General features: G+C 45.4%; 1 protein-coding gene across 2 annotated transcripts in view; it reads left to right on the top strand.

The window, feature by feature from the left end:
• abl1 (c-abl oncogene 1, non-receptor tyrosine kinase) overlaps positions 1-26774 on the top strand; it is a 38905-nt gene extending 12131 nt beyond the window's left edge. Inside the window, exons 1-11 of one of the 2 annotated variants that reach the window (XM_031578244.2) lie at positions 6942-7901; positions 13737-13901; positions 18001-18296; positions 20325-20597; positions 21038-21122; positions 21417-21594; positions 23089-23273; positions 23517-23669; positions 24225-24314; positions 24566-24688; positions 25045-26774. In XM_031578244.2, coding sequence (XP_031434104.1) covers positions 7817-7901; positions 13737-13901; positions 18001-18296; positions 20325-20597; positions 21038-21122; positions 21417-21594; positions 23089-23273; positions 23517-23669; positions 24225-24314; positions 24566-24688; positions 25045-26708 — 3297 coding nt within the window. In that variant the 5' untranslated portion in view covers positions 6942-7816 and the 3' untranslated portion in view covers positions 26709-26774. Of the gene's footprint in view, positions 1-6941; positions 7902-13736; positions 13902-18000; positions 18297-20324; positions 20598-21037; positions 21123-21416; positions 21595-23088; positions 23274-23516; positions 23670-24224; positions 24315-24565; positions 24689-25044 lie in introns of those variants that run through there. The other variant, XM_012815457.3, reaches the window with a different exon arrangement.
• Positions 26775-27444: the final 670 nt, after the last annotated feature.

The raw sequence follows: 27444 nt of genomic DNA, 5'->3' as shown, positions 1-27444 counted from the left end.
TTCCAAATTCTATGTGTTCTTAAATTAAAAACTCCAACATTCTTTTTTTCCCCAAAGCCCTGTTTTTGTTTTGTTTGTCTATACATGCTTATAAAATACAAAATTATAACAGTTTAAAATAAATATCTAAATCTTTAAGAATGAAAAACACTTTTAAAGGCATCTGCATCACAAATTGTCCAAGCTGTAAGTAGGCTAAATAATGAGATTGTGCTCCACGTCTACTCTTACATCAAGACCCTGTGAGTGGTGAAGGCCTCTTTTCTTTTCTAGTGTCTCGGTCTGAATGGTCCAAGTACAGTTAGTGGTTGAGGATGATCCCTGCTGCTTGTGTGTGTGTGTGTGTGTGTGTGTGTGTGCGCGCAGCACCAGACCTCTGTGCTTTGCACGGCTGGTGCAAGCACCAGTGCTCACCCACTCTCCTGCAGGACGGAGGAGGGCTGAGCTGCTTCGCATCTGGTTTCACTCAGACACAAAGGAAAGGGGGCCGAAAGAGAGAGAGCGCAAGCAACAGGGAGGGAGGCATAGACTGAGGGAGCCTGAGAGAAAGAACGATCGAGGGAGCAAGCAAGAGTTAGGGAGAGAGAGAGAAAAAGAAAGGGAGATGGAGGGAAGGAGACAGAAAGAAAAGAGAAGGGCTGAGGGGAAAGAACATGCAAGTGAACTAGTAAAAGGGGGGAGAAAGAAACCGTGAAAAGACGATGGCTAAGGGAAAGTGTAAGCAGGCGAGGGTGCGAGTGAGATCTTTTCAGATTTAGGGAGAGAGAAATGCGGTAAGGGTGATGGGGGGAGAGAGAGAGAGAGAGAGAAGAGAAGGGCTGAGGGAAAGAGCATGCAAACAAGAAAGAGAAGGAGAGAAAGTGAGCTGAGGGAAAGAGCATGCAAACAAGAAAGAGAGAGAGGGAAATGGGCTGAGGGAACGTATGTGAGGCAGACGGAGTTAGCAGGCCATCGCCATGGCTTTTCTCCAGTTTCTCTCACCTACACCTCCATAGCAACTAAGTAGGTTGTCCTCTGTCAACCTCATGACAACTCAAGTCCCAGTGAAGCATAATCTCACAACCAGTTCTCACAGTCACCTACAGGAGATATAGGACTGTATGAAAACACTGGCTAAAGGGCAGGCGATCACAAGGCCTAGGAATTACATGAGAGGGGTTTCATGTTGCTAAGATGGAAAAGGGCCCTTTGTTTCTTTGACTGTGTTTGACACGTGTGATCTTATGTAAAAATGAAATGTGGAAAGACCATAAAATGTAGGGTTTGTTGTCAGTCATGGATTCAACTACCCTTCAACGGATAACTGACAGATAACTTCTTTGTACAGCCTTTTATATGTAACCCCCCCCCCCCCCCCCCCACCCCCATAGTTGTATTTTCCATCCACTTTGGTGCTCATTCTGGCAAACCAGCTCTTTGGCTCAATTACACAAAATCCAAAGCTGGAATTTTTAGGTACTTTTTAGACAGCAATTAGCAAATTAGGTGATCAGTCCAAATTATCCTCATTTGGGGAATAATTATCCTCTGCTTGTTTACGGCTCAGTATGATGTGGCCATAGTTGCTCCATTCACAGTGTTTGTTCCACAGTTATTTTCATTTCCTTTAAATTTAAGTAAATGACTTGATCTGAACAATTCCAGTGATGCCCTGTTTGTGTGTGAGTGTGTGTGTTACAGCCAGATGTGTGTGTTTTGTGTGTGTGTGTGTGTGTGTGTGTGTGTGTGTGTATTGCGGGAGGTGCGTACAACCATGGCCACCGCACAGGTGAGTACAGGCGCCCCAAGACAGGTGTTGCATCCTCTGGAATTCCCAGGTCCATACAGTCCTCTACACCACGGTGGGAAACCCAAACTACCCTGCCCTTGGCCACCGTGACGGGCAAAGGGGCGATGCTTTGACGGCACCTGAAGTCCTGTGTGCCCAAACCTCACTGTTCATCACTGTAAAAAGGATATTATAAAATTATTTTGGTGCACAGAAGGGCATGATGCTATGCTGTCCATTGGTCAGTTTGGTCTTCTGCTGGTCTTCTATTTCCGGAGTCGTATGGCTTCGCTACCTGTCTTTCCACCCAACCTTGTTAAATGGTCAAGTTGTGCCAGACCAACCTCCTCAAGAGACCTAACCCCTCTCTCCCCTCTCTCCCCACCCTCTCCACCGTAAACCACCGCATGTCAATCCCTCAGACTCTCAGATTAAGTGAACTTTTAACATGAGCATGCCAAGCATTTGTTGTTTCTCCAATAACTGATTTATTACACCCTTTGACCCCTGCATAACATTCCCCACCCCCAATTACACACACACACACACACACACAGACACACAAGTCATAAAACTCAATTCATGCCCAAGTCGCTCCCAAACCCGTTTCCAATTATCCCCCACTCCCTCCTCTCTTGTTGCATGTATGCCTTAGCAAACAGCAGCAGTGGCAACAATGTGGAACTCAAAACCCAACTCCATAAGCCCCTCGCCATGCCTTCCATACCCTCCCCCCTCACACGCCCAGACAGCATTCTCCAGAACTGCCTGAGTAAACACTTGTATGTATCTGGTTGGATTGCTTGGCGTCTGACACGACGCAGGACGAGAGGCGAGGATAGGGGAGAAGGGTGTGGGGAGAGGGAGCTGGAGATGATGCTGAAGGAAAGGTGGGGTGCTGAAGAGGTGTCGCTTGTGTGTTTGGAAGAGTGTCTGTGCTGTGCTGGTCTTGGCTGGGTTGGGGTCAGCTGATGGAGGGAGAGAGGGAGAGTTGGAGCTCGATGCAGATATTACCTACAGCTGGGGTGTCTCTCTCCTCTCCTCTCCTCTCTCTCCTCCTTCCTTCTAATTAAAATTCTCTGGTGGAATTAGGCCAATGCCTTGCGCTACCCTGACCAGAGTGGGCGGGCTCAGGGCCAGGATTCTGGCTGGCTGACATTTCTGACATTGTTAGACGGTGTCGGGTTTCACTTTCTTCGCGTGATGTGTGTGTTTGTGTGCGAGTGTGGGTCTGTCATGGAGTTTGTCTGTTAATAGCGAGCTTTAGGACCGCACTGTAAAATAACACTGGGGCAACACAGCGTTTTTATTTGCTCCTTTTTACATGGCCACATTACAGGCCCAGTATTTCCCTTTTGTTTTGACGATCGCTACTTGGTTTGTGCCACTCAAGGGATACGTTGCCACAGCAGCAGTTCATATAGATTAAGGACAGCCTTTGAAGCTGTTTTCTGTTATGCCTCGGCTATAGCCCTTTCACATTAAAAGGCCATAAGGCAGATATGTGCACCATTAAAAGGGATTCTAAGTGTCGTCATAGACACTGTACAGGAGCCTCCTGTCTCTCTTCCCATTCCACTGCATAACTCACGCATATAGTTATGAGATTTCACAGGCGATTCTTGCTCTGGTTATACAGTCTGTGGACGTTTTCAGAACAGGATGTTACACTCGACAGAAACAATGCATCATGCAGTAAAGTGGCTTTGGTGACTCTGTAATGAAAGGCAGAGGAGTTTTGTGGAGGTAGGATTGTGCAGATGGCGTCATGACCGTAAGGTGTAATTTTCATGTGTGTGTGTGAGTTTGCTTTATGAGGCTCTGATTCTAAAATGGAATGGCCTCCTCCTTCCGAAGGTGTTCTTTTCTTCTTCGTTGTTCTCCATCCATCTGTGCCGTGGGCTTTGGAAAAAGCTGGAAGAAAATGGGGCGAGTGAAGAAGTAGTAGGAGGTGGGTGGAAGGGGAGGGGGGCATTACAAAAAAAAGTAAAAGGCCCAAGACCATACTGTGTACGTCAGCTAACTGTTAACATACTGAGAGGGGGATTATATAAATCGCTATGGAGTGATTCTCCTATGAGCTCATCACTAAACAATCTGCTTCATGTTTCTCCATCTGCAACCTTTTTTTTCCCCCCCTTAATTTTTTTCTTCTCTCCATTCCTCTCCTCCTCTCTTCGCCTTCAGTCTCTCTCTCTGAAATTTGGAAGAAGCCACACGGTGTCTCTTTGAGTGGTGGCCGCTGTTCCGACTCAGGCGTTTATCGTGCACGTAGGCATGCAGTGAGCTCACACAAGCACTCAGCTGGCCCAGAATGTTGCAAAAGAATCTGACTCATTCCGAGGGGTACTCGATGGGCTAAGGAAATGTTATCAGGGTTATCGTCTTAAGTGCGAGTGTGTGTGTGTGTGCGTGCATATGTGTGTGTTGAAGAGGGTCAAGAACCCTGTTCCTGCCGACTCCTGATGCAATCCAGGACTGGCTAAGGAAAAACATTATCAGTACGCCCCAGTTTTGGATGTGCGCGCATAGAGGGATAGAAAACGCAACCAAAATACTGTATTTCTGCCTATGCCTGTCATGGTCCAGTAATGCTGGGGAAAACAGTAGCAGATCTCAAAGCCTTGCAGTGTTTATGAATTCACCAGGGCTTGGTTGGTTACCGTCAAATCTATTTTTTGCACCCTTAAGGCCCAGGTATAGACCAAACGTGTGTTCGCGCAGTCGTAAAGTGCTTTGAAAAACGCTTGCGTGGTCAACGTGGACAGGTCTGTGCTGGACTCAACACTTCTGCACCATACTGATGACAACACTTGCGTCATGCCCACTGTATGTGGACCTGAACGTTCCGCAGATGTGGCTACTATACGTTGGGTGTTCGATCATTTCAAATGATAAGTTGCATACCTGCCCTGTGTATAGTTCAATGTTCAAGTCTGCCACCTTGCCTGGCACACACGAGACACCTGATCCCTTGTCCACCGCTCTTGTTACTGTGGCTACGGCTTCAGGCAGAAATTCTTGCCCTGTGGTATGGACAAATTTCACTGTCCTCATCCTCATTTTTTTTTTTATAAACGTCTTCCACTTTCTAATCTGGTAGCTGGAAATGTGAGGGAATGAGTGTGTGCGTTAGCCAGCCCGCCAGCCACTCAGAGAGCCAGTCAGCCTGCCTGCCAGCCAGAATGCTTCTGGGCTCCAGAGTGGCCCAGGGTTCCCGCCAGTCTGGAGTCACCAGCTCAAGTGCACTAATATCTGTGATCTCACCCTCAGTGGATGGGACCCAGAAGAACTAATACTTAACTTTCAGCCTCGTCCTGAAAACCCATTTCCCTCAAAAGCACCAGGTCAACAAGTTTATCCGGCTTGGGTGTTTTAGGAAGGATGGATTTTTGGATGGACTTGGATGTAAACTTTTTGGTGTGGTGGAAGATCTTTGCTCAATAATTTAGCCATTAGATGGACCGAAAAGGCTAATGTCATAATGAGTGTATTTTTGGTTAGAGGTGGAATGCAAAACCCAAATCTAAAATCTGTATCAGTCCAGTACAGCTGTGAGCATAATCAATGGCTGCATGTCACAATAACAGCCAATCAGAGAGCACTTCCCGTCCTAAACTGGCACTTCGACTAGTGCGTAACTTGCAATTACAGCAGTTACATTTCTGCACTTCTTTCTTTCTTTTTTATTTCATTGTGTTATATTTCTTATGTAAAGTAGTATTTATTTATTGTTACACCAGGTTCTATTGCTCGTAGCTTGAATATTCTCTCCCTTGTACGTCGCTTTGGACAAAAGCGTCTGCTAAATGACTAAATGTAAATCCTGAGATACTTGGTTGATTTGAAATAGTTTGTGTCATACCATGGATACGTTGAAAAAAATAGTTGCTTTTACATGTCTTTATTTAACCAGATAGGTTTTTATTTTGTCTAGTTGAGAACTGTTTTGAGAATGTGGTTTGAACTCCCTGCCTCAGAGTTCTCAGCCTCATCTCCATTTTCATGCAGCTAAGAAAAGCATCGGAACAGCATCGGAATCGGAGGATTCTAAATACCTTACATTTTCATTTGTGGTTCTGGAATCTCAACATCAGAATGTCATGTTGTTTCCATTCTGGAAACTTAGGTGGATTCCATCCATAGATCTAGAATGCTATATATACCACAATACCACAAGAGTGAATGTGTTTTTTTCTTTTACCCTATCATGGTGTAGATTACTCCATTTTGTATGTAGTACACAGAACACAGGAATGTTTTTTTCTATGGCTCCGTTATTATATATCATATTGTATAGATGGATAACCAGTGCATTGGTACCACATTCAGTCACTTGCATTGATGGCTTGATTTGATTTTTTTGTCTCTTGATCTCCTAAAATGTAAACACTGTGTCCGTCATTGTGATGACTTTATGATGATGGACCATATTGAGGAAGCCTGTTACCCAGATGCCATTGTTTGATTGCTTCCTCCTCTGTGATTAATAGTGTAACAAGTACTGGTGTTAAGGGAAAGAGAAATGGCTTGTTGTGAGTTGTATTTCCTTGTACCCTTCTATCCAAAATAAAATACACTGGCAGGATACTAAAGTTCCGCCAGTTCATATTTTATTTGAATTACTCATCTGTGTTAAGTTCCTGCACACGGGATTCATGGTGTTACTGTCTAAACCACAAACCATGTTTAAGTATCAGTCAGACCAGCCTCAAGGACAGCTGAGGGATTAACTGTCGCAACAGCATCTGAGCTCTGCACTCATTTGTTTTTGACAGACACGCTTAGACCTTTTTTACATCTTGGCTTTTCTTATTTGGAACTACTTATTACTGTTAATCAAGGTAGTTGTAGCCTCTGGCTAGGCAAAGGTTGTGGAGAAAAAAAAAAACTTTGAAATGAAGGGAGAGGATTGTGAGTGTGTATGCGTGTATATTATTCTCTGGGTACGGTTTGAGCCAAGCTGTGCAGTTTGTCAAGTTAGTCCTGGTTCCAATGCCCATTCTCTCAAATGTGTAAACATTTCAGATCAGAGCTTAGCAGGGGGAGAGAAAGAAGAGGGGATGATGTGGTGGAGGAGGAGGGGGAGGGAAAGAGAGCCGCTGGGGAGAGGGGGAGGAAGGAGAAAGGAGGGAGGAGGAGGAGTTGAGGAGAGGGAGCTGGTGTTTTTTTTTGTGGGAGGGGCCTCCCTCTCGTCTCCCTCTGCTCTCCTCTCCTCAAACTTTGCCTTCTGACTTCTCAAACAGAGGGACAAAGACAGAGCCTAGTGTGCGGAATGCTCCTCCGTGGCGTATCGTTTGGTAAAGCTCGCCTGTGTTTTGATGAGGGGTTCCGTCTGTGTGTCTCCCCTCTCTGTGGATATGAGGGCTGCTTTTTCCCCCCTCTGAGTCTCGGTGTGTGTGCGTGTGTGTATGTATGTGTGGCTCTGTGAGTGTGTGTTTGAGTGTGTGCGTGCATTGGGAGAGGTGGGAGGATCCAGCCAGCTGATGTCATTCAGTCCAGCGAGCAGCAGTGGCTGAAAGGGCCCCTTTGTTGGCAGAGTGCAGCACTAGCGTGGCCCTGTGCTTCTCCCGCTAACCGACGCCGCCGACGGGACAGGACAGCGCAATGGCACCGCGGGGACGGCCCTCCAGTGCCCGCAACTAACTCGCACATCTGCCAGCCACGCACGGCTTTCAAGCACGGATAAGCTGGTCTGTTTGGAGTAGCTTTTTTTTTTCCTCCTTTTCTTTTTCTTCCCCCGTCTTGGGAGAGAAACCGAACTCTTTACTGGTCTGGAAAAAAAATGGAGCGCCTCGGACTGAAAGCTGAACAGCTAAGTTCGTTTTTTTGAAGTGATCTGTTAAACGGGAGAACGTGGACTAGCCTGGAACTCTTGTGTTAACGGGACAACAACCTCACTTTTTTAAGCTCACTTTTGTGAGTTTTTAAGGTTGTTGTCAGTTTGACTTCAGACCTAAATTTTGTTGTTTTTTCCAGCCAATCAGCTTTGGATAAGTAGTGGCAAGGAGGTGGATTTCTTTAAAGAGGGGAAGCGAAATAAGGCAAATGAAAATGTTGGAGATTTGCCTGAAATTGGTGGGGTGTAAATCTAAGAAAGGCCTCTCATCTGCCTCTAGTTACTACTTTGAAGGTAAGAACTCACACGGGACAGTGGTGGAACAGCTGGCTAAAGACTAGTTTGCATGTGTGTGTATGTCTTAAGTGTTGGTATGTGTCTTGGCGGGGTAGCTCATGGAAAGATTTCCCACTTTGGATTGTGAAACATATTTGGAGTTGCTAGAGAGTAAGGTGGTTAAGTTGATTATCTCCTGGTAAAGGAAAAGAAGATGGTGCCGTTCCTTTTCGAGGCCTCAAAAACCTCTCCGAAGCCCAAGCTTGGAAAACTGGAGGAGGGGGAGAGAGGGAGAGAGCTTAGGGGAGGGAGATCGAAGCTAGACACACTGGCTCTCCGCGAAAAGAAAGAGAGGAAAAAAAACAAGGGAGGAGAGAATACAAGGAAATCTGATTCCTGGCTGTTCGCTCTTTACTTTTTGTTTTGCCCAAAGCTTTTTCAGTGGTCTAGCTACAGAACAGTACTTTTGCCCTTGTTTCTAAGCCCCCACAGATCTATGATTTTGGCAGATTATTTTGTGTTTTACATAATTGAGGGATGAACAAGAGTTCAAACCAGAGTAGATTACTCTGAGGATGCAATTGGACAATCTAATGTTTTAATTTTGTTTGGCCTGAAGGGGAGAAAATTACCTCAGTATTTATTGGTTGATCTTTGAGTGTCGACCAGATTAGTTTACTGAATCCAGAATTCTAGGAATTAGGCTGCTGACATTTCAACTGCCTTGTCATTGTAATTGATTTTTGACGGCAGTTCTTCCAAAAGCTCACCATGTGCTTGGATTGCGCAAGGACAACTAAGTGGACTAAATGGCCTTGGAGACTTGTGGACTGAAGGAGGAAAATGTATTTACTGTAGAGTCCGAGGCTCCTGTCTGCAAAGCAAAGCTTGATTAATGAAGCACTGTATTAGTGGCCTTAACAACAAATTTGACATCCTTCCCACTGCACAGAGGTCGAAAGACCATGTTTTTTTTTTTAGCAGGGGCTTTGTTTAATCGTCCACATTCTATAAGATTCCATAGTGAAGAACTAGATTAGCCTCTCATCTCTTTCTTAGTATCAGCTTATGTGTCTGTTCCCACTTTCTTATTGGCCAAGATTTGGCCTGCAGTAATTAAGCATGAATTCTGAGGTTTTTGGGTGTTTGCTTCCCTGTTTGGTACATGGGATAGCCATTGCTAAGCCCACTGAGCTAGCATGGCGGGATGGAGCCCAGATGGCACATAAAACTGGTGGTTATGTGTTGAAGATCTGTGGTGTGATTAGGCATCATCCACTGAAGGTACTTACAGACGAGAGCCACAAACAAAGATTTAGTTCCCCTTTTTCTTTTGTTTTTTTGGGGGGTTGGGGGGGGGTGGTAATTCCTTTCAGTAGCTTATAAGTTTAAATGCTTAAAAATCTGTCAAAAGTAAGTTTATAGTAAGGACGTTGATTTGGATTGTCGGTTTCTCTGAACCCTGAAGTCAACGGTCTTTCTCTCTCTGGCCACTCAAGGTTTTGTTTAAAGTAAGTCCATGTGCTGCTTGGCACTCAAGCAAATGTTTTGGAGGGACGCAAGTTCCTAGCAACTTTGATCACTTTTGGCTCCTTGCCTCAGTTTTGCTGGAAGTGTTTCTCCCCCCTCTGTGTTTCTGGGCTGAGGCCTCTGCTAAGTGCATTTATAGGCTTCTCTGGCTTGCTCCGTCCCTGCGTTTCTCTGCCACTTGCTCTGTTTTTGCTCACCTCTCCGCGCTTCCTGTGCCCCCCCCGCCCAATCCTCCAACGAGCCTTCTGTCATGGTGTATGTCTCAGCCTGGTGTCACACATCACTAATGGTAGAGGCATTTTGAGCCAGGGGAGCAACACCACGTGGTGTGCATACTCCTGCAGCTTGCTTGGTGTCGAGGCAAAACACACGCATACACACACTCTTCTTCGTCTTAACTTAAATTTAAGTTCCCTCAATTCTTTGAACATCTTCTTTTTTTTGGCAATCTTACCTCCCTTTCTCTTTCCCTTTGCTTCTTTCTCTCCTTCTCATAATTTTCCCTCTCTCTCTCTCTGCTTGTCTACGACGTAAGCGTTGCATTTTCAAAACATTCCTCTCTGGAACACGTTTTAATAAAGTTGCATTTTCAGGCCCTGAAAACGCAGTTATCGTGTGGACGAAAGGCCAAAACACAACAATACTTTTTTCCACTTTTGCTAAAACTCAGTTTTCTCTGTTGTTGTGTGGAAAGCCTCCCTCTAATCTGGCGGCCCCCTCTCTCTTTTGCTTTCTTTCTCCCTCCCATCCCCCTGTTCTCTTCAGAAGGGAATCAGCCAGTTCTTCCGTTTGTTTATCTTTGGTCATCATTGCCGGTTGTCCACGCCAGATGCCCTTATCCAGAACACATTCTCTCGCACACAGATACTTTTCCACGATGTACATCCACTTCATTGTAGTCCCGTTTCCTGCCATTCACGAAGGACTGCTTTTAAACCATAGAGCTCAGAGCAGCATGCTTCCTTAGAACTGACATTTCAGGATGTTGTGGTAATATGTGTTTACTAGTTTACACAGTTATCCAAAACATTCAAAACAGAGTTTTTAGTGTTGAAGATTTTTTGGGAATTGAATTCATTCCCATTTCTACTGTTGCATTCTATCAGTTGGTTTCTTCTGCACTCACTTGCTGCTTACTTGAAAGTGTGTGAGAGAAGTCTTAAACTTTCATTAGAGATAGGCAGTATGACTGCCTTGGGTTGGTGTTGGGCCTGTCGTTGGAAGGTCCATTAAGCCTGTTGGAAACCAATCAACGCTTACGCTTCAGTTCTCAACCAGGGTAGTTAGCAGAGCGCTAGTTCAGCCCCTCTCTCTTATCAGGACCTCCTCAGGAATGTTAATTGTGCCCCACTGGACCCTAGAGTGTTACAGGGCGGCTGAAGGGTTTAAAGGCGCCTGCAAGTGATGACATCTGACTATCTGTCCCATGACTCGACGGACTGGTTGGAGAGAAGTGTGGAGGGCCCTGAGGTTATGTGTTATGAAAGGGGGGTGGGGGGGCACCTTGGGGAAGTGTGAGGACAGTTGGATTTGAATTACATTCATTTCTTTTGAATGGAGTCACAGGACTAGCCTTGCTTCAAATTCCATTTCTCTCTCTTTGGTGCATTTGCACTATGGGGTAAATCCCTGGTGTCCGGGACTTTTTTCTTCATTTCCATTTCTGAGACTGGACCAGGGCCATGGCCCAAACAGGCTCAGTTCGGTCCTGAAATGGGGCAGGGCTGAATTGGGGCTGAACTAGGGACTTTTGGAATGGATTACAACATAAAACCGGTAACATTTTGAACGAATGAAGGACAATATTTCCAACAATTTCATGACGTGTTTAAATGTAATTTTAATTTATTTTATGTGTAGTTGCGCAACTGTTACTAAGCTATTTCACATTGATGTTCTCTTTTTGCGAATGTACCCAGTATTACAACTCCTAAAATCCTCTGGCTGACCCCAATCTTTAGTGAAAGAAGGCCATAGGAGTTAAAATTTGGACTTTAAATTCCGTCTCTATCTCTTTTTGTCTTTTCTTTTTTTCTCCTACTTTATCACCATACTTTTGCAAACTTTTGCTCGCTTAAAGTCAAATAACAAATCTATGTACATTTCAAATGGGCACGATTTGTGTCATAGTGGTAATGTCTGCCATGCCTCACTTAAACATAAAACCTCCATGTACGTTGCAGCTGGTTTGCCCTCCTCTAAAGAAACCAGAGCCAGTCACCGGCCTATAATTGAAAACAAAGCCTCCGTGCTGCAGGAAATGAGAGGCCGGCCTAGCTGCGCTTAAGAGGAGGTTTACTGACTGCACTGTGCCTTTATTAAAGATCCCATCTCAGATTATTACCTTCTAATGCCGTCATCAGATCACACAGAGCACCAGGGCCAGGAAAATGCCTCGACTCCACATGACATATTTTCTGGGAAAAGTGAGTGCCGTGCCATTGAGGATGCCGGTCGTTTTTCCTGTTATGAAAGAGAATCCGAAATCAAAGGCGCACATACGTGTGCTGTGGGTGCATTATGGCCAATAACACCATTGTAATACTGAGTACTTTTCAGATTGTCTGCTGTCACCATGTAGAATTGCACTTTTAGATTGACTTTTAGATATGCATGCTTTTCATTGGTCCACAGCAAGCAAGAAGTCATCTTCAAAGTCAGCCCAACAAGAACGCCAACCTCAAACTCCAGAAGTAGCTCTTCATGACCGTTCTATACCTACAGGCCTGTGCTCTTATGGAGCAAGAACTGTAGCTTGAATCATTCAGCACAATTCTATTTGGTCAGCTGTTGCAAGTCATGTAGTTACTTAATGATTTGAGTGGAGTTTCATTATTGATGCACAGAGGAAAGGGCTGACTGTGGGAAAACCCAGTAGTGTTGCTCTTCCTGACACTCACCCTAGTGTGCCCGGAAGCTGCCATTCGTTGCGTCAAGGTTCCTCTTTGCGCTTTGGTTTTTCCTTTGGCCTTTATCTCTGACTAGCACATAAGGAAACAGAAACGCTTCAGCTGGCGAATTTGCCCCCACCCCTCTTAACTCTTATGTTGAATAAGATTCAAGAGGTTGGCTGTAGGCCTTTCATTTCCTAATACTACCTTTTTTTCATGGAATCAGTGAGTGTTTGTACATTCACTGTATTCAATATTAAAATGCAATATCGTTTCACTAACATTTCATACATGACATCCGTCATCGGGGCCCAATCTGTGTGGTTATGTAAAGCGTATTTAATTTTTTTTTTACAGAAGTGCCCTTTGCTTCTCCTCTTTTCCAGCACATCTGTGCAATCAGTGACATTTGTTTTAACTTGGGATCATTGAATCAGTGTGAAAGATTCACTCGGTTTCTGCAGTGAACTGAAATAACATTGCCACACCACCTGATTGCTGACATCAGAAAGGGGCACAAAAATGTGCCGTAATGGAGCACCTGCTCCTTTTAACACAAGGGGCACAAGTAACCTATTCAGCTGCCTGAGAGTCAAAACAACTCAAGGTAATTGCGACTGTTTTGGGAGCGCCTATTTTAGAAAGTTCTATCTTAGCAAATGGCTTGTAAACTCTGAAAAGTAAAATGTGCTGAAAACGATTGCTGTTATGCACGGTTAGTGTCTTGTTGAGGAAGGTTATGCCTTCTGTTTCTCAAAGCGAAGCATGCAAGGAATGTGGCATGTCCCTCCACACACTCCTGCACCCTCTTGTGACGCAGTTGTGGAGGTCTTCTTATCTTGCTGGCCATGCAGGTGTCAAGCCAACTGAGTGAGCCTATTTAGATCACTGACTAGTGAGCCTATTTAGATCACTGACTACTGTTCAGACAATTAACGAGTGGTATCACATGAAAGAAACGGTTCCCATATACTGTTGGCATTATAGTTACCATTTAAGAAAAATAATTAATTAATTAAAGATTATTGAAGCTGCCGCTTGCCCAAATGTCATTTTTTGGACCGAACATTGAGGTTGACTTTTTTTGTGGATAAACTGAAGCTTTAGCATGCCACCACGTGACTGATTGTGGTGTAATCCAGTGTTTACTTATACCTGTACTCCTGTCCTGTTTTGACCATTCTTTCCATTGTTTCATTCCTATGATAACATTTCTCAAATGTGAATGAATTGAATGAAAACAATTGACCGAGTAATTGCCCCAGTGGTGTCTTATTAATGTTTTAATATTGTAGAATTGTAATTGTATTTCTCCTTTGCTTCTGTCCTCTTGTGCTATGCCCTTTGTTCTAGTGTCTGTGTGTTTGTGTGATTGAAATGGCTCAGTGTTCACTGTGTGATTAATGTGGTTACATGTCCTCCTCTGTTGCAGAAGCTCTCCAGAGACCTGACTTCGAGCCCCAGGGTTTGTCAGAAGCGGCCCGTTGGAACTCCAAGGAGAACCTGCTTGCGGGACCCAGCGAAAATGACCCCAACTTGTTTGTGGCACTGTACGACTTTGTGGCGAGCGGGGACAACACTCTTAGCATAACTAAAGGTAAGAAAACACACACACAAGACTTAAGACTGAAGCTTGTAATAATGGACATTTAAATGTAAAATGTAGAATCGACACAAAGGAATTATATTTAAATCAAAATACTATTATTTAATAGCATTTTTTTTTTTACTTTGAACACATTCACTTCAATAAAACCATCAAGGCCATCAAAATTGACTTGTCAGCTTGAAAGACTTATTTGTTAAATGTGGAGCATGTAAAGTGCAAAAGTGGTGTGCAGCTGGTTGGGTTAGTTGAAGTGCTAAATAAACCTACAAGCTTGTGAATTCAACTGTCTGGTGTATGCTATATTACCCCAGATATATAACAGAAATAATAACAAAACCTAGGCAGCTGTGTTAATTGCGTAAATGTTTTTTGTTGTTTTAAATATTTCAAATAAATCGCACAAACATATGAATCGCACGGACATCCAAGGGTTTTTCCACTAGAATCTCACCAGCCTGCCTGAAATCATTAACAGCAGTGAATGCTCCTGAGACAGGAACCAGGGAATCGGTGAATCAACAAACACATTGTTTAAACCCCTCCCCCTCAGGGGCATGATTTCCAGAGTGACCTTCCTGAACACCCTGCTGATGGGCAGCACTAGTGTGACCCTGCTGTGTGTGTGTGTGTGTGTGTGTGTGTGTGTGTGTGTTTTATCAGTGAGGGTGAACTGCTGTTTATCCTCCCCCTGTCCAGCCTCACAAGGGATAGATGTGACATGACAAACTGGAAACCCACATATTTGTCGTGTTGTGAAGTGCAAGAGCGCGCCCCCCCCCCCCATTTCCCACCAGTCTTTTTCTCCCTTTTCTACTTCCTCTATCTCTATTCATGTGCAGATGATTCCTTTCTTATTTTTCCATCAGCAGGCTGCTGTTGAAAAACAGTGCAGCAGCTGCACCATGATGGAAGATAGTGAGAGTAAGAAAGAGGAGGAAGGAGAAAGGGAGAGGTGATGGAAAGAGACGGTATGAGGTACAAAATGGGAAAAGGGGGAAGAATATGAGAGGTAGAGAGAGGGAAAGTGAGAGGATGAGGGAGAGAGGGGGGGGGGTTGTGTGCTTCAGCTGTTGAGACACCGTTCGTACCCCGGGAGGCCCCTAAACTTAAGGTGCTTTCACTCTGGGTTTTAGGTTCAGCATCCGTAATGAGAATGGAAGGGAGTTTTGATCACGGCTGACGTGAGATAAATCAACATGCTTGCTCTCGCTATCTCTCTTTCTCACACACTCTTTTGCTCTCTCACTTTATATCCCTCTCTCTCTCACACACACACAGTCTCTTGCACTCTCTCTTTCGCTGTCTCTCGTGGACTGTCTTTCTCTCTCAGTTCTGTAAAAGACTAGAACACTCAGATTTTTCCAATCCTTCCCTGCCAGCCGAAGACGCAGTGAGGCTCGGACTGACTTTTCAGATATGTTTGAGCAGTTCAGTCCCTGCAGCATTATGGCTGTATGCCCAGACTGGAGCTACATTGATCCGCTATAGGGTAGGCTTGGGCAGTATTATGTTATGCTGGGTTATTTAAAAATCCCGAAGGTATAATTTTCAATACCGTCAAAAATACAAACGCTCCTCTTTCTATTAAACTGATACGGAGCCAACTTAGCCAACAGAAGAATTATCTGGAGGTAGTAAATAAATAATTGGCTTTTGGTGACCACTCGCACGTAGGATTAATATTGTTGAAATAAACCTCTTTTTACTCTATGAAACAACTAAGGTTGATCTTTTTAACTCTTCAACAAGGAGTTGTCTCCACGTTTCTCTTGCACTCAATTTCCACACTGGTGACACTGTTTACTCTGCCTGATGGCTAAAGCAGTTTTGCTCAAATTAGGTATTTTCTGCTTCTACCTTATCAGTGAATTTTGACTAGATTTGGAATCATGAAAATATTGCCACAAAGAACTTAATCTTGAGATGAGTTCTTCCAACTGCGAAAGTACTTTATTAGCCACATTATTTTATTCAACTACCAGTCTGCCACCACAACCCACACATAATTTCTGCTCATCCCAACTAATGTGTAGGTATCCACTGCGGCAGTGTCATCAGGTCCTCTAGCAAGGTATGCCGAATCTATGGAAGAAGGGCACTTATGACCCATAGAATAATGGATAGATAGGAAATTAGTATTTACACCCAGCAAGACTTGTCTAGGTAGGTTAACAGCATATTAAACACGCAGCATTGTGGTCTAGACAATGTCATACATGCAACAATGATGCATTACCAGCAGCAGCTCAGCTTTTGTTTTTTTTTGCCCAAATACGGTCATTTCCCGTATAGCCCGCTGAAATGTCAGGAAGGTATGACGTATGAAAAAATAGATACCCCCCAAGCCTACTATATGGATTAATTACACTTATTAATGAATTGACTTCAGGCTTGGTGTGTAGAGTGAACTCAATAGTGCATGACAGGGCATTTATATGGCTTCTAGTGTGTTAAACCATAAAGAAATGGGAGGGTTAAGATCTCACATCACACTCACATCACACAAGCAGTTCTGGAATGTTTCTCTGTGATAGACAGGAGTGTGTTGAATGAGTCCATCTGATGTCCCCCCACCACCACAACCACGAGTGTTAATCGCTAGCAGATAATGATGGCAACTCCACTAACCCCATGAGCAATGGAAAAATACTGTTGGCTCGTGATCTGGGCAAACATTACATTGCACTCAGAAATTTCTGTGCGCCTGAGTCAAAGAGTTACCGTTTACACTCTATGTGACGTGCTCTGCAGCAGGTAGCCTGGCGATGTTTATCCGCTGGTGCTAAGAAACCTGTTTAAGAATAGCACAGTGTGTAAGAATGAGTGGTCTTTGTTAAGGGGACCTTATGACGCAGGATGTTTTCCATTACAACTTATTTAGTGCCAGCTCATAATAGATAACCAAGAAAAGCTACATCAGGGTCTCATTCCCATACTCATGTAGGCCTGATGGTGTTGTCTCTTAGCCTCAATTTTACAGGCCTTTTATTCAATGTTGCACTGAGCCAGTTTGTCAGTCTGTGAGGGTGAGAAATAACCCACCTTTCTGTGGATACAGAACCTACTCTGTCAGCCATCACAATATTTCACCCATTATCAGCCATAACTGCCCAACATCAGTGTGTCCAACGGCATGTGTATTTGGTTAACACCAACATTAGCTTGTTACCAAATGTGATGGAGATCTACTAGCCTCAGGTCAGGCTGGATGTGCCTACATCCTGTAATAAGATAAAACAAACTAACTCCAGATCCGCCTTTACACCGTATTGTGCCGTATGCATGGCCTTCTAAATAGAAGTGCATAAAATCCGCTATTCGGAAATTTAGCAAGGGCGCACCCTAATTCTTATGGAAATGCCATAAAGTTAAATAGAATTTAGTGACAAATTTGATTAATGAAATACTCACTGTTCAATGACACAATCTCCCAAATATGATTGTGATCAATATGCGTATTGTTCATGTGACAATGTTTATCATTCAATTTGTCAGAGAGCAGAAATATTGCAAAATATCCCTACAATATCTGAATATATATTCAACAGAGGTGCAAGTGTAAATATGTCATGTAATTTACATATTTCGCATTATACAGCAAGTCTTTAGGGGTTTAAAACGACCTAGAAAAGTTGGATACCTATCATTTTGCTTATTGGTACAGATACATATTTTGGCTGTCAGGTTCTGGTATTTTTTGGCACATAGAGACAGCCGCTCAAGAATGAAAAAAAAAAAACACTGAGTTTTCCCCAAAATGTTTAAACATCCACTGCTCAAAACATATTAAAAATATCCAACTAAAATGTGTCTTCCTGCTGTAAAACACACTTGTATGGGGTTCTGTGCAGTCTGAAGGACAGGTGGTTTAATCTGGCAGAAACTGGCCTGCAAAATGGCTCCAGAATGAAAATGTCAAATTTTCAACAGTCAAAAAATCTAAATGTGGGACACGTGGTCAAAAAATGTGAAGTGCTATTTATAGTTAACTTTTGAATGTTTAAACAAAAATTCTTACATATAGCACCTTTTAAATGAACTTGTAACTGAACTTAACTTGCTACTCGTCCTATCGCTGTACTTGTAGGAGAGAAGCTCCGTGTCCTGGGCTACAACCACAATGGCGAGTGGTGCGAGGCCCAGACCAAGAATGGCCAGGGCTGGGTGCCTAGCAACTATATCACGCCCGTCAACAGCCTGGAGAAGCACAGCTGGTACCACGGGCCAGTGTCGCGCAACGCCGCCGAGTACCTGCTCAGCAGCGGCATCAACGGCAGCTTCCTGGTGCGTGAGAGCGAGAGCAGCCCGGGCCAGAGGTCCATCTCGCTGCGCTACGAGGGACGAGTCTACCACTATCGCATCAACACGGCCTCCGACGGCAAGGTGAGTGCCTTACACTCACATGCATGCACACACATCTGGATTGCACAGATACACACAAACCGTTGGGTTGCACCAGCACACAGGCACACACACAGATATACAAATGCATACATTCATTGCAAGAGACAGACACACACACATAAAGCTGGATGTACATTTCTTTGTGGGATTGCTTGGGAATACCAGAAGCTCAGCTTTGAAAGATTGAGCTGAAGGTGTCGACCCCTCTTCCAAACTGAAATATGAAAACTGAAATATATATATATGTATGTGTACACACACACTCGCATAGAGAAGCGTAGATACTTGCGCTCTCTCTGTATTCTTCAGTCACATGAGCAAACATACCAATCTTTATGGTGTTCAGTCATAGGCTCCAATACTTAGGCATTTGCCTTATCATTAGCTTTAGGCAGATGCTCGGAAACTCTTCCTTAAACCAACCACCTCAGGTCGCCGGCTCAACATGAAACGATGGGAAAATCACACACATTCTTTCTTTGACAAGCCTCCCCCTGTCTTCTACCTCGTGAGGAGACGCTCGTTTAGACAAGCCCAAGACACATCGTGAAGGTCTGGGGCAGACATCACACAGACAGATGTCCCTGACCTCGCCGGTCAGGCAGGCTGGCCAAACCGCCAGAGGGGACCGCAGCGAGAGCGGAATGGGAATGCAGTGTGTTTGTGGTGGTGTGCGTCACGCCGCGCTGCGCTGTGCCGCGTCTGACCGGCGACTGTTCTTCCAGAGTAGAATGTAAGGCAGAGGAGAAGCATTCCCAGAAAGAAAGGGCCCTCAAATCTGTTTCAAGTGGGATGAGTGAGGTTGATTACCTCCTACTACACACACACACACACACACACACACACACACACACACACACACACACACACACACACACATACCATCGCTAGCTCTCTTTCTCTCTCACACACACACACACACACTGAAATACACACCTCTATCACATATCTCTTTCTCACACATGCACACACACACAGACACACACACACACACAACTCCCACACCTTCCATGTCTCAGCCATTCTCTCATTTACCCTCTGCATCTATCCAGTCAGGATCTTCAGCGGTACCCTGCTGAGTTTCCATTAAGCGCTCTGGAATGCCAGGCCTCTGCAGTGACTCCACTGTACATTACTTCACCTCCCCACCAGTTCTCTCCAACACACACACACATGCACAAACGCGCACACGCACGCACACGCACACATCCCCAAGCTCCCCAAACACAGAGGGAAGGAACAGATACACGTATGTATGGCCCAAATTCCTGTGGAGTAAAACAGCTGGTCCCTGCTGCTGTGGGTGGACAGGGCCCAGCTTAGCTGAGTAGCCAACTTAACGTACACACACACATGCCTCTGCAGGTCAAAAATTTGTTTCAGTGCTTCCCTCAGACATAATGCTTAGAATTGAGGCCAAACAATTCAATATTGGTTTCATCAGACCAGACAATTAGCCAAGTAGACTTTACTGTGTCTCACTGAGGAGAGGCTTACGTCTGGCCACTCTGCCATCAAGCCCAGATTGGTAGCGAGTTGCAGTGATGGTTTTCCTTCTGGAAGTTTCTCCGATCTCCACACAAGGTCTCTGGAGCTCAGCCAGAGTGACCATCGGTTTCTTCTCCCCCGATTTCTCATTTAGGCTTGGTTTTCAATTTTAATTTTTTTTGTAGCCTTCTCCAGATCTGTGCCTCCACACAATCCTGTCTCTGAGCTCTGCAGGCTGTTCCTTCTAACTCATGGCTGATATGCATTTTCTGCTGTGACCTACCCTATAGACAGGTGTGTGCCTTTCCAGAACATGTTCAATCAATTGAATTTACCACAGGTAGACTCCAGTCAAGGTGTCACTTTTGTCGCAAGATCCTGGAGGGACTTTTTCCTTCCTTCCTTCTCTTTCCTATTCATCTCTTCTTTTTTTCCCCTATCTCCTCAGTTTTCGACTTGAACATTGAACGTTGTCTCAAGGGCTTTCACCGACCCTTATTCCCTTTCCTCTCTGTCCAGCTCTACGTGTCGTCAGACAGCCGCTTCAACACGTTGGCGGAGCTGGTGCACCACCACTCCACGGTGGCCGACGGCCTCATCACCACGCTACACTACCCGGCGCCCAAGCGCAACAAGCCCACCGTCTACGGCGTGTCGCCCAACTATGACAAGTGGGAGATGGAGCGCACTGACATCACCATGAGGCACAAGCTGGGCGGGGGCCAGTACGGCGAGGTCTACGAGGGCGTGTGGAAGAAGTACAACCTCACCGTGGCCGTCAAGACCCTGAAGGTGTGGAAAAAAAATTCACCATCCCTGACAGAAAATACAGAATAAAAAGATTCAAACAACAAAACAAATGTTCACCATGCCTATTTTTAATACTTGGGAATATGAGGCTATGGTAGACTGAAAGGTACAGTTATTCTTTTGAGCAACATTTTATGTAAAAGTATGGAAGTGTTGCTTTGAATATTATATTCTCTGACACATGGGAAATTATAATGTAAACCCCATGTAAAATCTGACACCACTGAAATCCACTGTGGCAATTGTGTGCTTAGTATGTCCCCACCTGGTGTTTGATATATGTAATTACCAATGGTCAAATAATAGAATTTAAATGTATTCTAGTGTCAAATGTGTCTCGTCAAATGGTGTGTGGTGCTAATCGAATATACTACTTAAGGTTTACCAGCCTTGTGGGTTAAAATCTATTTAAACTCCTTCAGGAGGACACTATGGAGGTGGAGGAGTTCCTCAAGGAGGCAGCCGTCATGAAAGAGATCAAACACCCAAACCTTGTGCAGCTTCTCGGTGAGTCAAGTCCCAGCACAAGAACAGTGCAAATTTGAGAACAAATATGTATTTAAAATGTACGTATGGATCAGTCTGCTTGGGCCAAGCACAGGACTTATAGAGAGTGTCAGATGTAAAGTGAACATTTTAGAGACCCATTTTAAGCCATATCAAGTCTGCAATTTGCATATTTCTTACCATTGTGCTTCTTACTGGGTGTGACCCAATGCTGAAAAATTATAAATATTCGCTCATTTCTGAAGTCAGGAATCTGCTGATGCTTCCATTAATCCTGTCTCACCTGTGCCTCAGGTGTGTGCACGCGAGAGCCGCCCTTCTACATCATCACTGAGTTCATGACTCACGGCAACCTGCTAGACTACCTGCGCGAGTGCAACCGGGAGGAGGTGAACGCTGTGGTGCTGCTCTACATGGCCACACAGATCTCCTCCGCCATGGAGTACCTAGAGAAGAAGAACTTCATCCACAGGTGAGAAAGAGCCCGCACCTGCATCCCCACTCTGGCCCTCCAGCACACATCTATTCATAGCCATTGACATTTCATTTGGCAGAGGCTCTTATGAGGGGTGACCAGTCACCAAGGAATTCATTAGATCTTTGTATACAATACAGTGCTGTCAATCAATTATAAAACCATTTACTAAATTTGCAGTGATTAATCTGGGTCAACACAATTGAAGTATGTTTAAATACTTTTGTTTAGTGGCATTTTTTCTTTACTTTGAACATAGATTCTCTCCTGTGAACTACAGATTTCCAATAAAACCATCAAGGCCATCAGAATTGACTGTCAGCTTGAAAGGCATATTTGTTAAATGTGTAGCATGTGTGACGGGATTGTGATGAAGGTGCGGAGAAGTAGAGAACAGAGACAGACCTTTGGGGAGGGTGATGCTTTGGAGGGAATAAGCAACTAGGTCAGCCGCACGGTAGTTAGAACGTGGTGTGCAGCCTGTGAATTCAACTAAGCTCTGTGTCAGATGTCCAGTTTGCCCCCAGATATTTGAACCAACATAGACACACTAACAGAAATAATAACAAAGCCCAGGCAACTGTGTTCATTTTCATGAAATATTTAACACGTTAAAGAATTTATGCATTCATTTTGACAGCGCTAATAAAATACCTTGTGATTATGGAATGCTCACTTGACTTGAAGTTGACTTGAAATTTACACCCAGTGCTAACATTTCCTGGTGCCTTTTTGTCCTTTGTTCCTTTGAAAACATTGTTACTGGAAGAAAAGAAAAGAAAAATAGAAAATGCTCAATTTTTATGATGACCTTGTTATGTCATAGTAATATACTGTACATATTGCAAAATGTGGCCCACAGCCCCGCCTTAGTGAAATCTCTGTGCTTCATCTCCTGGCTCCTTTGGCTGTCAGATAAGCCATCAGCATTTGAGTGGAGTGAAGCATGGAGAGCGCCTGCCTGTCCTGCCTCGGCCTGTTTTACGATCGCTGCCTAAGACCCAATGTGATTTATGGGTCCTTCTCTGTTACCTATTCCTGTTAGGACCCGGCCTGTGGTCGAAGTGCACATACCAGTCATGAGCGGCTGACTAAAACACAGCAGCCAGCTCCATTCCAGAATATTTCATTATGTGTTTCGTCACAGAGATGCTGTTAATCATGTGCTTGGGAGCTGTCGGTTCTAAACTCTCCTTTAACACAATCAATCATAAATGCTTCAGCGTGTGCTCAAAAGGAATGTGACACAATCACATCTTTCTGGCTTTGGCATGAAAACAATAATTGACCTTATTTCAACTTTCAAATTTCAACTAGTCATCACAGTTAATCAGCACCTTGATCGGTTATTGCCAGGGTATGTGCAAATTACACTAAAGCCCGAAGTACATCGGGAAGTGTTGCATATGTTCACTTCCAGACATAGAGACTAACTGATCAGGTACACTCCTCACAGGTTTTCCTCAATCTCTTTGATTCTGCTCTTCACAGGGACCTGGCTGCCCGTAACTGCTTGGTTGGGGAGAACCACTTGGTGAAGGTGGCCGACTTTGGGTTGAGTCGGCTGATGACGGGAGACACCTACACGGCCCATGCCGGTGCCAAGTTCCCCATCAAGTGGACCGCCCCAGAGAGCCTGGCCTACAATAAGTTCTCCATCAAATCAGATGTGTGGGGTGAGTTAAAAAAACATCATTAAACTCTATTCAAATGACTATATTCAAATCGGATTCAAATCTATATCAAATGACTGTGATTCTCATATCATGTCATAGAACCCCCCCGGGGAATAATGGGAAGAGTGCTTTCATGCACAACTGTACAAGGACTGTATAAATATTTGTTTGAAGTATGAAGTACAATTTATATAATTTGTATGAAATATATATTGAAGTTAACACTTCCTCTCTGTTTCACAGCGTTTGGGGTTCTGTTGTGGGAGATTGCCACCTATGGGATGTCTCCTTACCCAGGGATTGACCTCTCTCAGGTGTACGAGCTGCTGGAGAAGGACTACCGCATGGACCGGCCGGAGGGCTGCCCTGAGAAAGTCTACGAGCTCATGAGAGCCTGTGAGAAAACTGCCTAATTGTATAATGTTTGTGCTGTCCAGTATACTGTATTGTCCCGCACTGTATGAGAACTGCATTACAGTATTTTGTAACTTTATAAAACAAACAGGTGTATTGACCACACCTGTGTATTAGCCGCAGTTTATTCAACGTTATGTCATGCCGTGTAGCTAATTATCGGCTGATGTCATAGTCTTATACACTTACAATAGGAAAAGGTAGAAACTCCTACCTTCATATGAACAGGTCATATTCACGTTGAAATTGTTCTAAATGTACGTATAAACCGTGGTTAATTGTCTGGAAATTACGATATCATAACTGCAAACACATAGATAGATGATATAGATGGAAAAAATGCAGCATTATATGGGCATGACTGCAAGATTTGAATAGTGTTCAAAATGTTTTGAATGACAGTTTTGTTGATCAGACAGTAACTCTTCTTAAGGAGAAAACATAAACGGGCTACTGTAAAATATTTCATACTTTTGTATTGATTATGATTGGTTGATAGCTTTAGCATGTGTGCTGAAAGCTGTGTTAATCCTACAGGCTGGAGGTGGAATCCTCAGGAGAGGCCGTCCTTCGCTGAGACCCACCAGGCATTTGAGACAATGTTCCAGGAGTCCAGCATCTCAGACGGTATGTTTCCGCCCATCCTGCATTAGCGTTTTTCACCTTTAATTACTGACATTCACTGATAAACTGAAAGAGAACCAGTAATTATCATGAATTTACCATTTTACTACACAGAGCCTTGTCATTTCAAGTGCATTAAGCAAAAGCTGTACCTGTGCTCATGTCTCAAGCTGTATCTGTGTGTGTGTGTGTGTGTGTGTGTGTGTGTGTGTGTGTGTGTGTGTGTGTGTGTGTGTGTGTCTGCCTCTGTGCAGAGGTGGAGAAGGAGCTGGGCAAGAAGGGGAAGAAGATGACTCTAGGTCCCATCCAGCAGGCCCCAGAGCTGCCCACTAAGACCAGGACCCTGCGCAGGAACGGCAAAGACGGAGACAGCCCAGGTAAGCCTACATGCACATTCTCCACAGTCATCGTTCTCTTTTTTTAGACAAACGTTAGTCCAGCTCAACCTAAAAAAGTCTATTTAAAACAGTACCTATACCAAGTCTGTCAGAAACGGGTAGTCATCTTGTTTGATAGTTGAGTTGCAGAGAGGTCTATGAGTGGCGTGTAAACTCTCAGCTGTGTCAGCGACTGGAAGTAGCTTTTGTGTGGTTATTGCCCTTTGAATGTTTGAATATAGTTATATATAGTTATCTATGCAGACACCTCTGGGTACTACGAAATCTTTCATAAGTAATGAGACGAATATCATGATGGAGTGCTCATTACTGTTGTCCTGGTGTCTGTGTTGCAGAAGCTGCAGAGCACGAGGTGGCCGTGTCCCCCATGCTACCCAGGAAAGAGCGCCCCCTGCAGGATGGAAACCTGAATGAGGACGACCGGAAATCACGCCCTAGCATCTTCACCAGCCTCATCAAGAAGAAGAAGAAGACGGCACCGGCCCCGCCCAAGCGCAGCAGCTCCTTTAACAACGGCCAGTCGCCCTTTAGCGACCACGGCCACGACTCCGGCAAGTTCTTTGGCTCCTCCAACAACAACGGCGCAAGCGGTGGCATGACCAACGGGGCCCCCACCTATCCTGGCCCTCTCTTCCCCCATCACACGCGCAAGAAGGCGGCCATTCTCCCTGGCGCTGGAGGCAGAATGGCCGGGACTCCTCCAGGTGAAGACGACGCTGTTTCTAACTCCATACACTTTCTTCGCTCTTCGTCGGCCTCCGCGTCGAGCCACGGTCACGACCGCACCGAGTGGAAGTCGGTGACGCTCCCTCGTGACCTGCAGTCGCGCAACTTTGATTCGGGCACCTTCGGGGGCAAGCCCGCCCTGCCCCACAAGCGGGCTAAAGAGCAGAAGTCGGGCGACGCCTCTGTCACCATGCGCATGGGCGCACTTACCCCTCCCCCGCGCCTTCCCAAGAAGACCGAGGAGCCCGGCGGTGGCGGAGCCGCCGATGACGTGTTCAAAGACGCCGCGGAGACCAGCCCGGGCACCAGCCCGCAAACGCTCACTCCCAAGCTGAGCCGGCGGCCACACACCCAGAGCCAGTCAGACAAGACCAGCGCCCTGCAGGCCGAGCTGCTCAAGCCCAACGTCTTCTCCCCGTTGGGGGCGGCCGGTGACGAGTGCCGCGCCCGGCGCAACAAACACGCGCTAGACCTTCCCGTACAGAGGGAGCGTGTGAAGTTCCAGAAGCCCAAGCCAGCGCCTCCGCCTCCCCCACCCTCCAGCGCCAAGTCTGGCAAGCTGTCGCGGAGCCCCACTCACGAGCACCATTCCTCCTCCCCCTCTTCGTCGGACCCAAGAGGAAAAGCGTCCTCCGAGGCCAGCCCAGCCAGCTCCCCCTCTGGGTCCTCCTCCACTGAGCTCGGCAAGAGCTTCCTGCCGCCCGAGGGCACCGCTAAGAAACTCCCTGGGCTATCCAGCACCTCCTCGAAAGTGCAGGCGTCAAAGACCTCTTCCACCTCCTCCTCGTCCTCCTCCTCCATGTCCCCAACAGGCGCGCCGCTGGGGTTAAGTGGGATGTCCTTAGCCACCGAGCAGCACCAGTCGTCAACATTCCCCCCGTCGTCCTCCACAGCCTTCATGCGGCGCTCGCTGCGCAAAACTCGCCAGCCTGCCGAGCGCCTCTCCAGCTCGGCCATCACGCGCGACATGCTGCTGGAGAGCACGGAACTGCTGCGCACCGCCATCGGCCGCAACTCCGAGCAGACGGGCAGCCACACCGCCGTGCTGGAGGCCGGCAAAAACCTGTCCAAGTACTGCGCCAGCTACGTGGAATCCATCCAGCAGATGCGCAACAAGTTCGCCTTCCGGGAAGCCATCAACAAACTGGAGAGCAGCCTGCGCGAGCTCCAGATCTGCCCGACCGCCAGCAACGCCGCCAACGCCGGGCAGCTGCCGGACTTCAGCAAGCTGCTGTCCTCCGTCAAGGAGATTAGCGATATCGTGCGGAGGTAGCGTAGTAGGCCGTGTGTGTGTGTGTGTGTGTGTGTGTGTGTGTGTGTGTGTGTGTGTGTGTGTGTGTGTGTGTGTGTGTGTGTGTGTGTGTGTGTGTGTGAAAAGAAAGAGCGAGATCTTGAAAGCGTTAGAGGACTGACCCTCCCCGTAGAGGACTGACCCTATGGCCTGCAGCGGCTGCATCACACCACTGATGGTGCTAATAAAGGAAACTGTCATCAGTGGTTCTGGTAGTGGTTGAACGTGGATAGTGTGGTGATGGGGGGTGGGGGGGGTTGTGAGCACTACAGCACACTTAAAACAACTACGCAAACACATTCACCTCCTCTCGCCCTCTGCCAAAGACTGGAGGATGCACCCAAACACTAAGTGTCTTGTTATTGTGCACAAAACCTTTTTTGTTGATGTAGTTTGTTTGTTTTTCTTTTTTTGTTGGGGTTTGTTCTTTATAATCATAAAATATATATATATATGTATGAATGCAACTCAACTGTGGCCTTCTGAAGGCCTGGGCCCAATTCTGCCTCACTTGAATTAGTTTTTTTCATCAGATGGTTCTCTAGAGTATATCACCCAATGTTATTTTAAAAATAGTATTATGGTATACCTATCGCTTTCTTTTTTTTCTTCTTAACTAATGTTGATTGAAAAATTCCTTTACAGATGAAAAAAGCCACAGAAAATAATCCAATCCAGTTGCCTTTCAAATCATAACGGGTGATACAAAATTGTTAAG

Source organism: Clupea harengus, chromosome 12 (assembly GCF_900700415.2).
Source record: "Clupea harengus chromosome 12, Ch_v2.0.2, whole genome shotgun sequence".
Taxonomy (NCBI): Eukaryota; Metazoa; Chordata; class Actinopteri; order Clupeiformes; family Clupeidae; genus Clupea; species Clupea harengus.
Note: the sequence above shows the minus strand (reverse complement) of the source record. Positions and strands in the feature narration are given on the sequence as shown.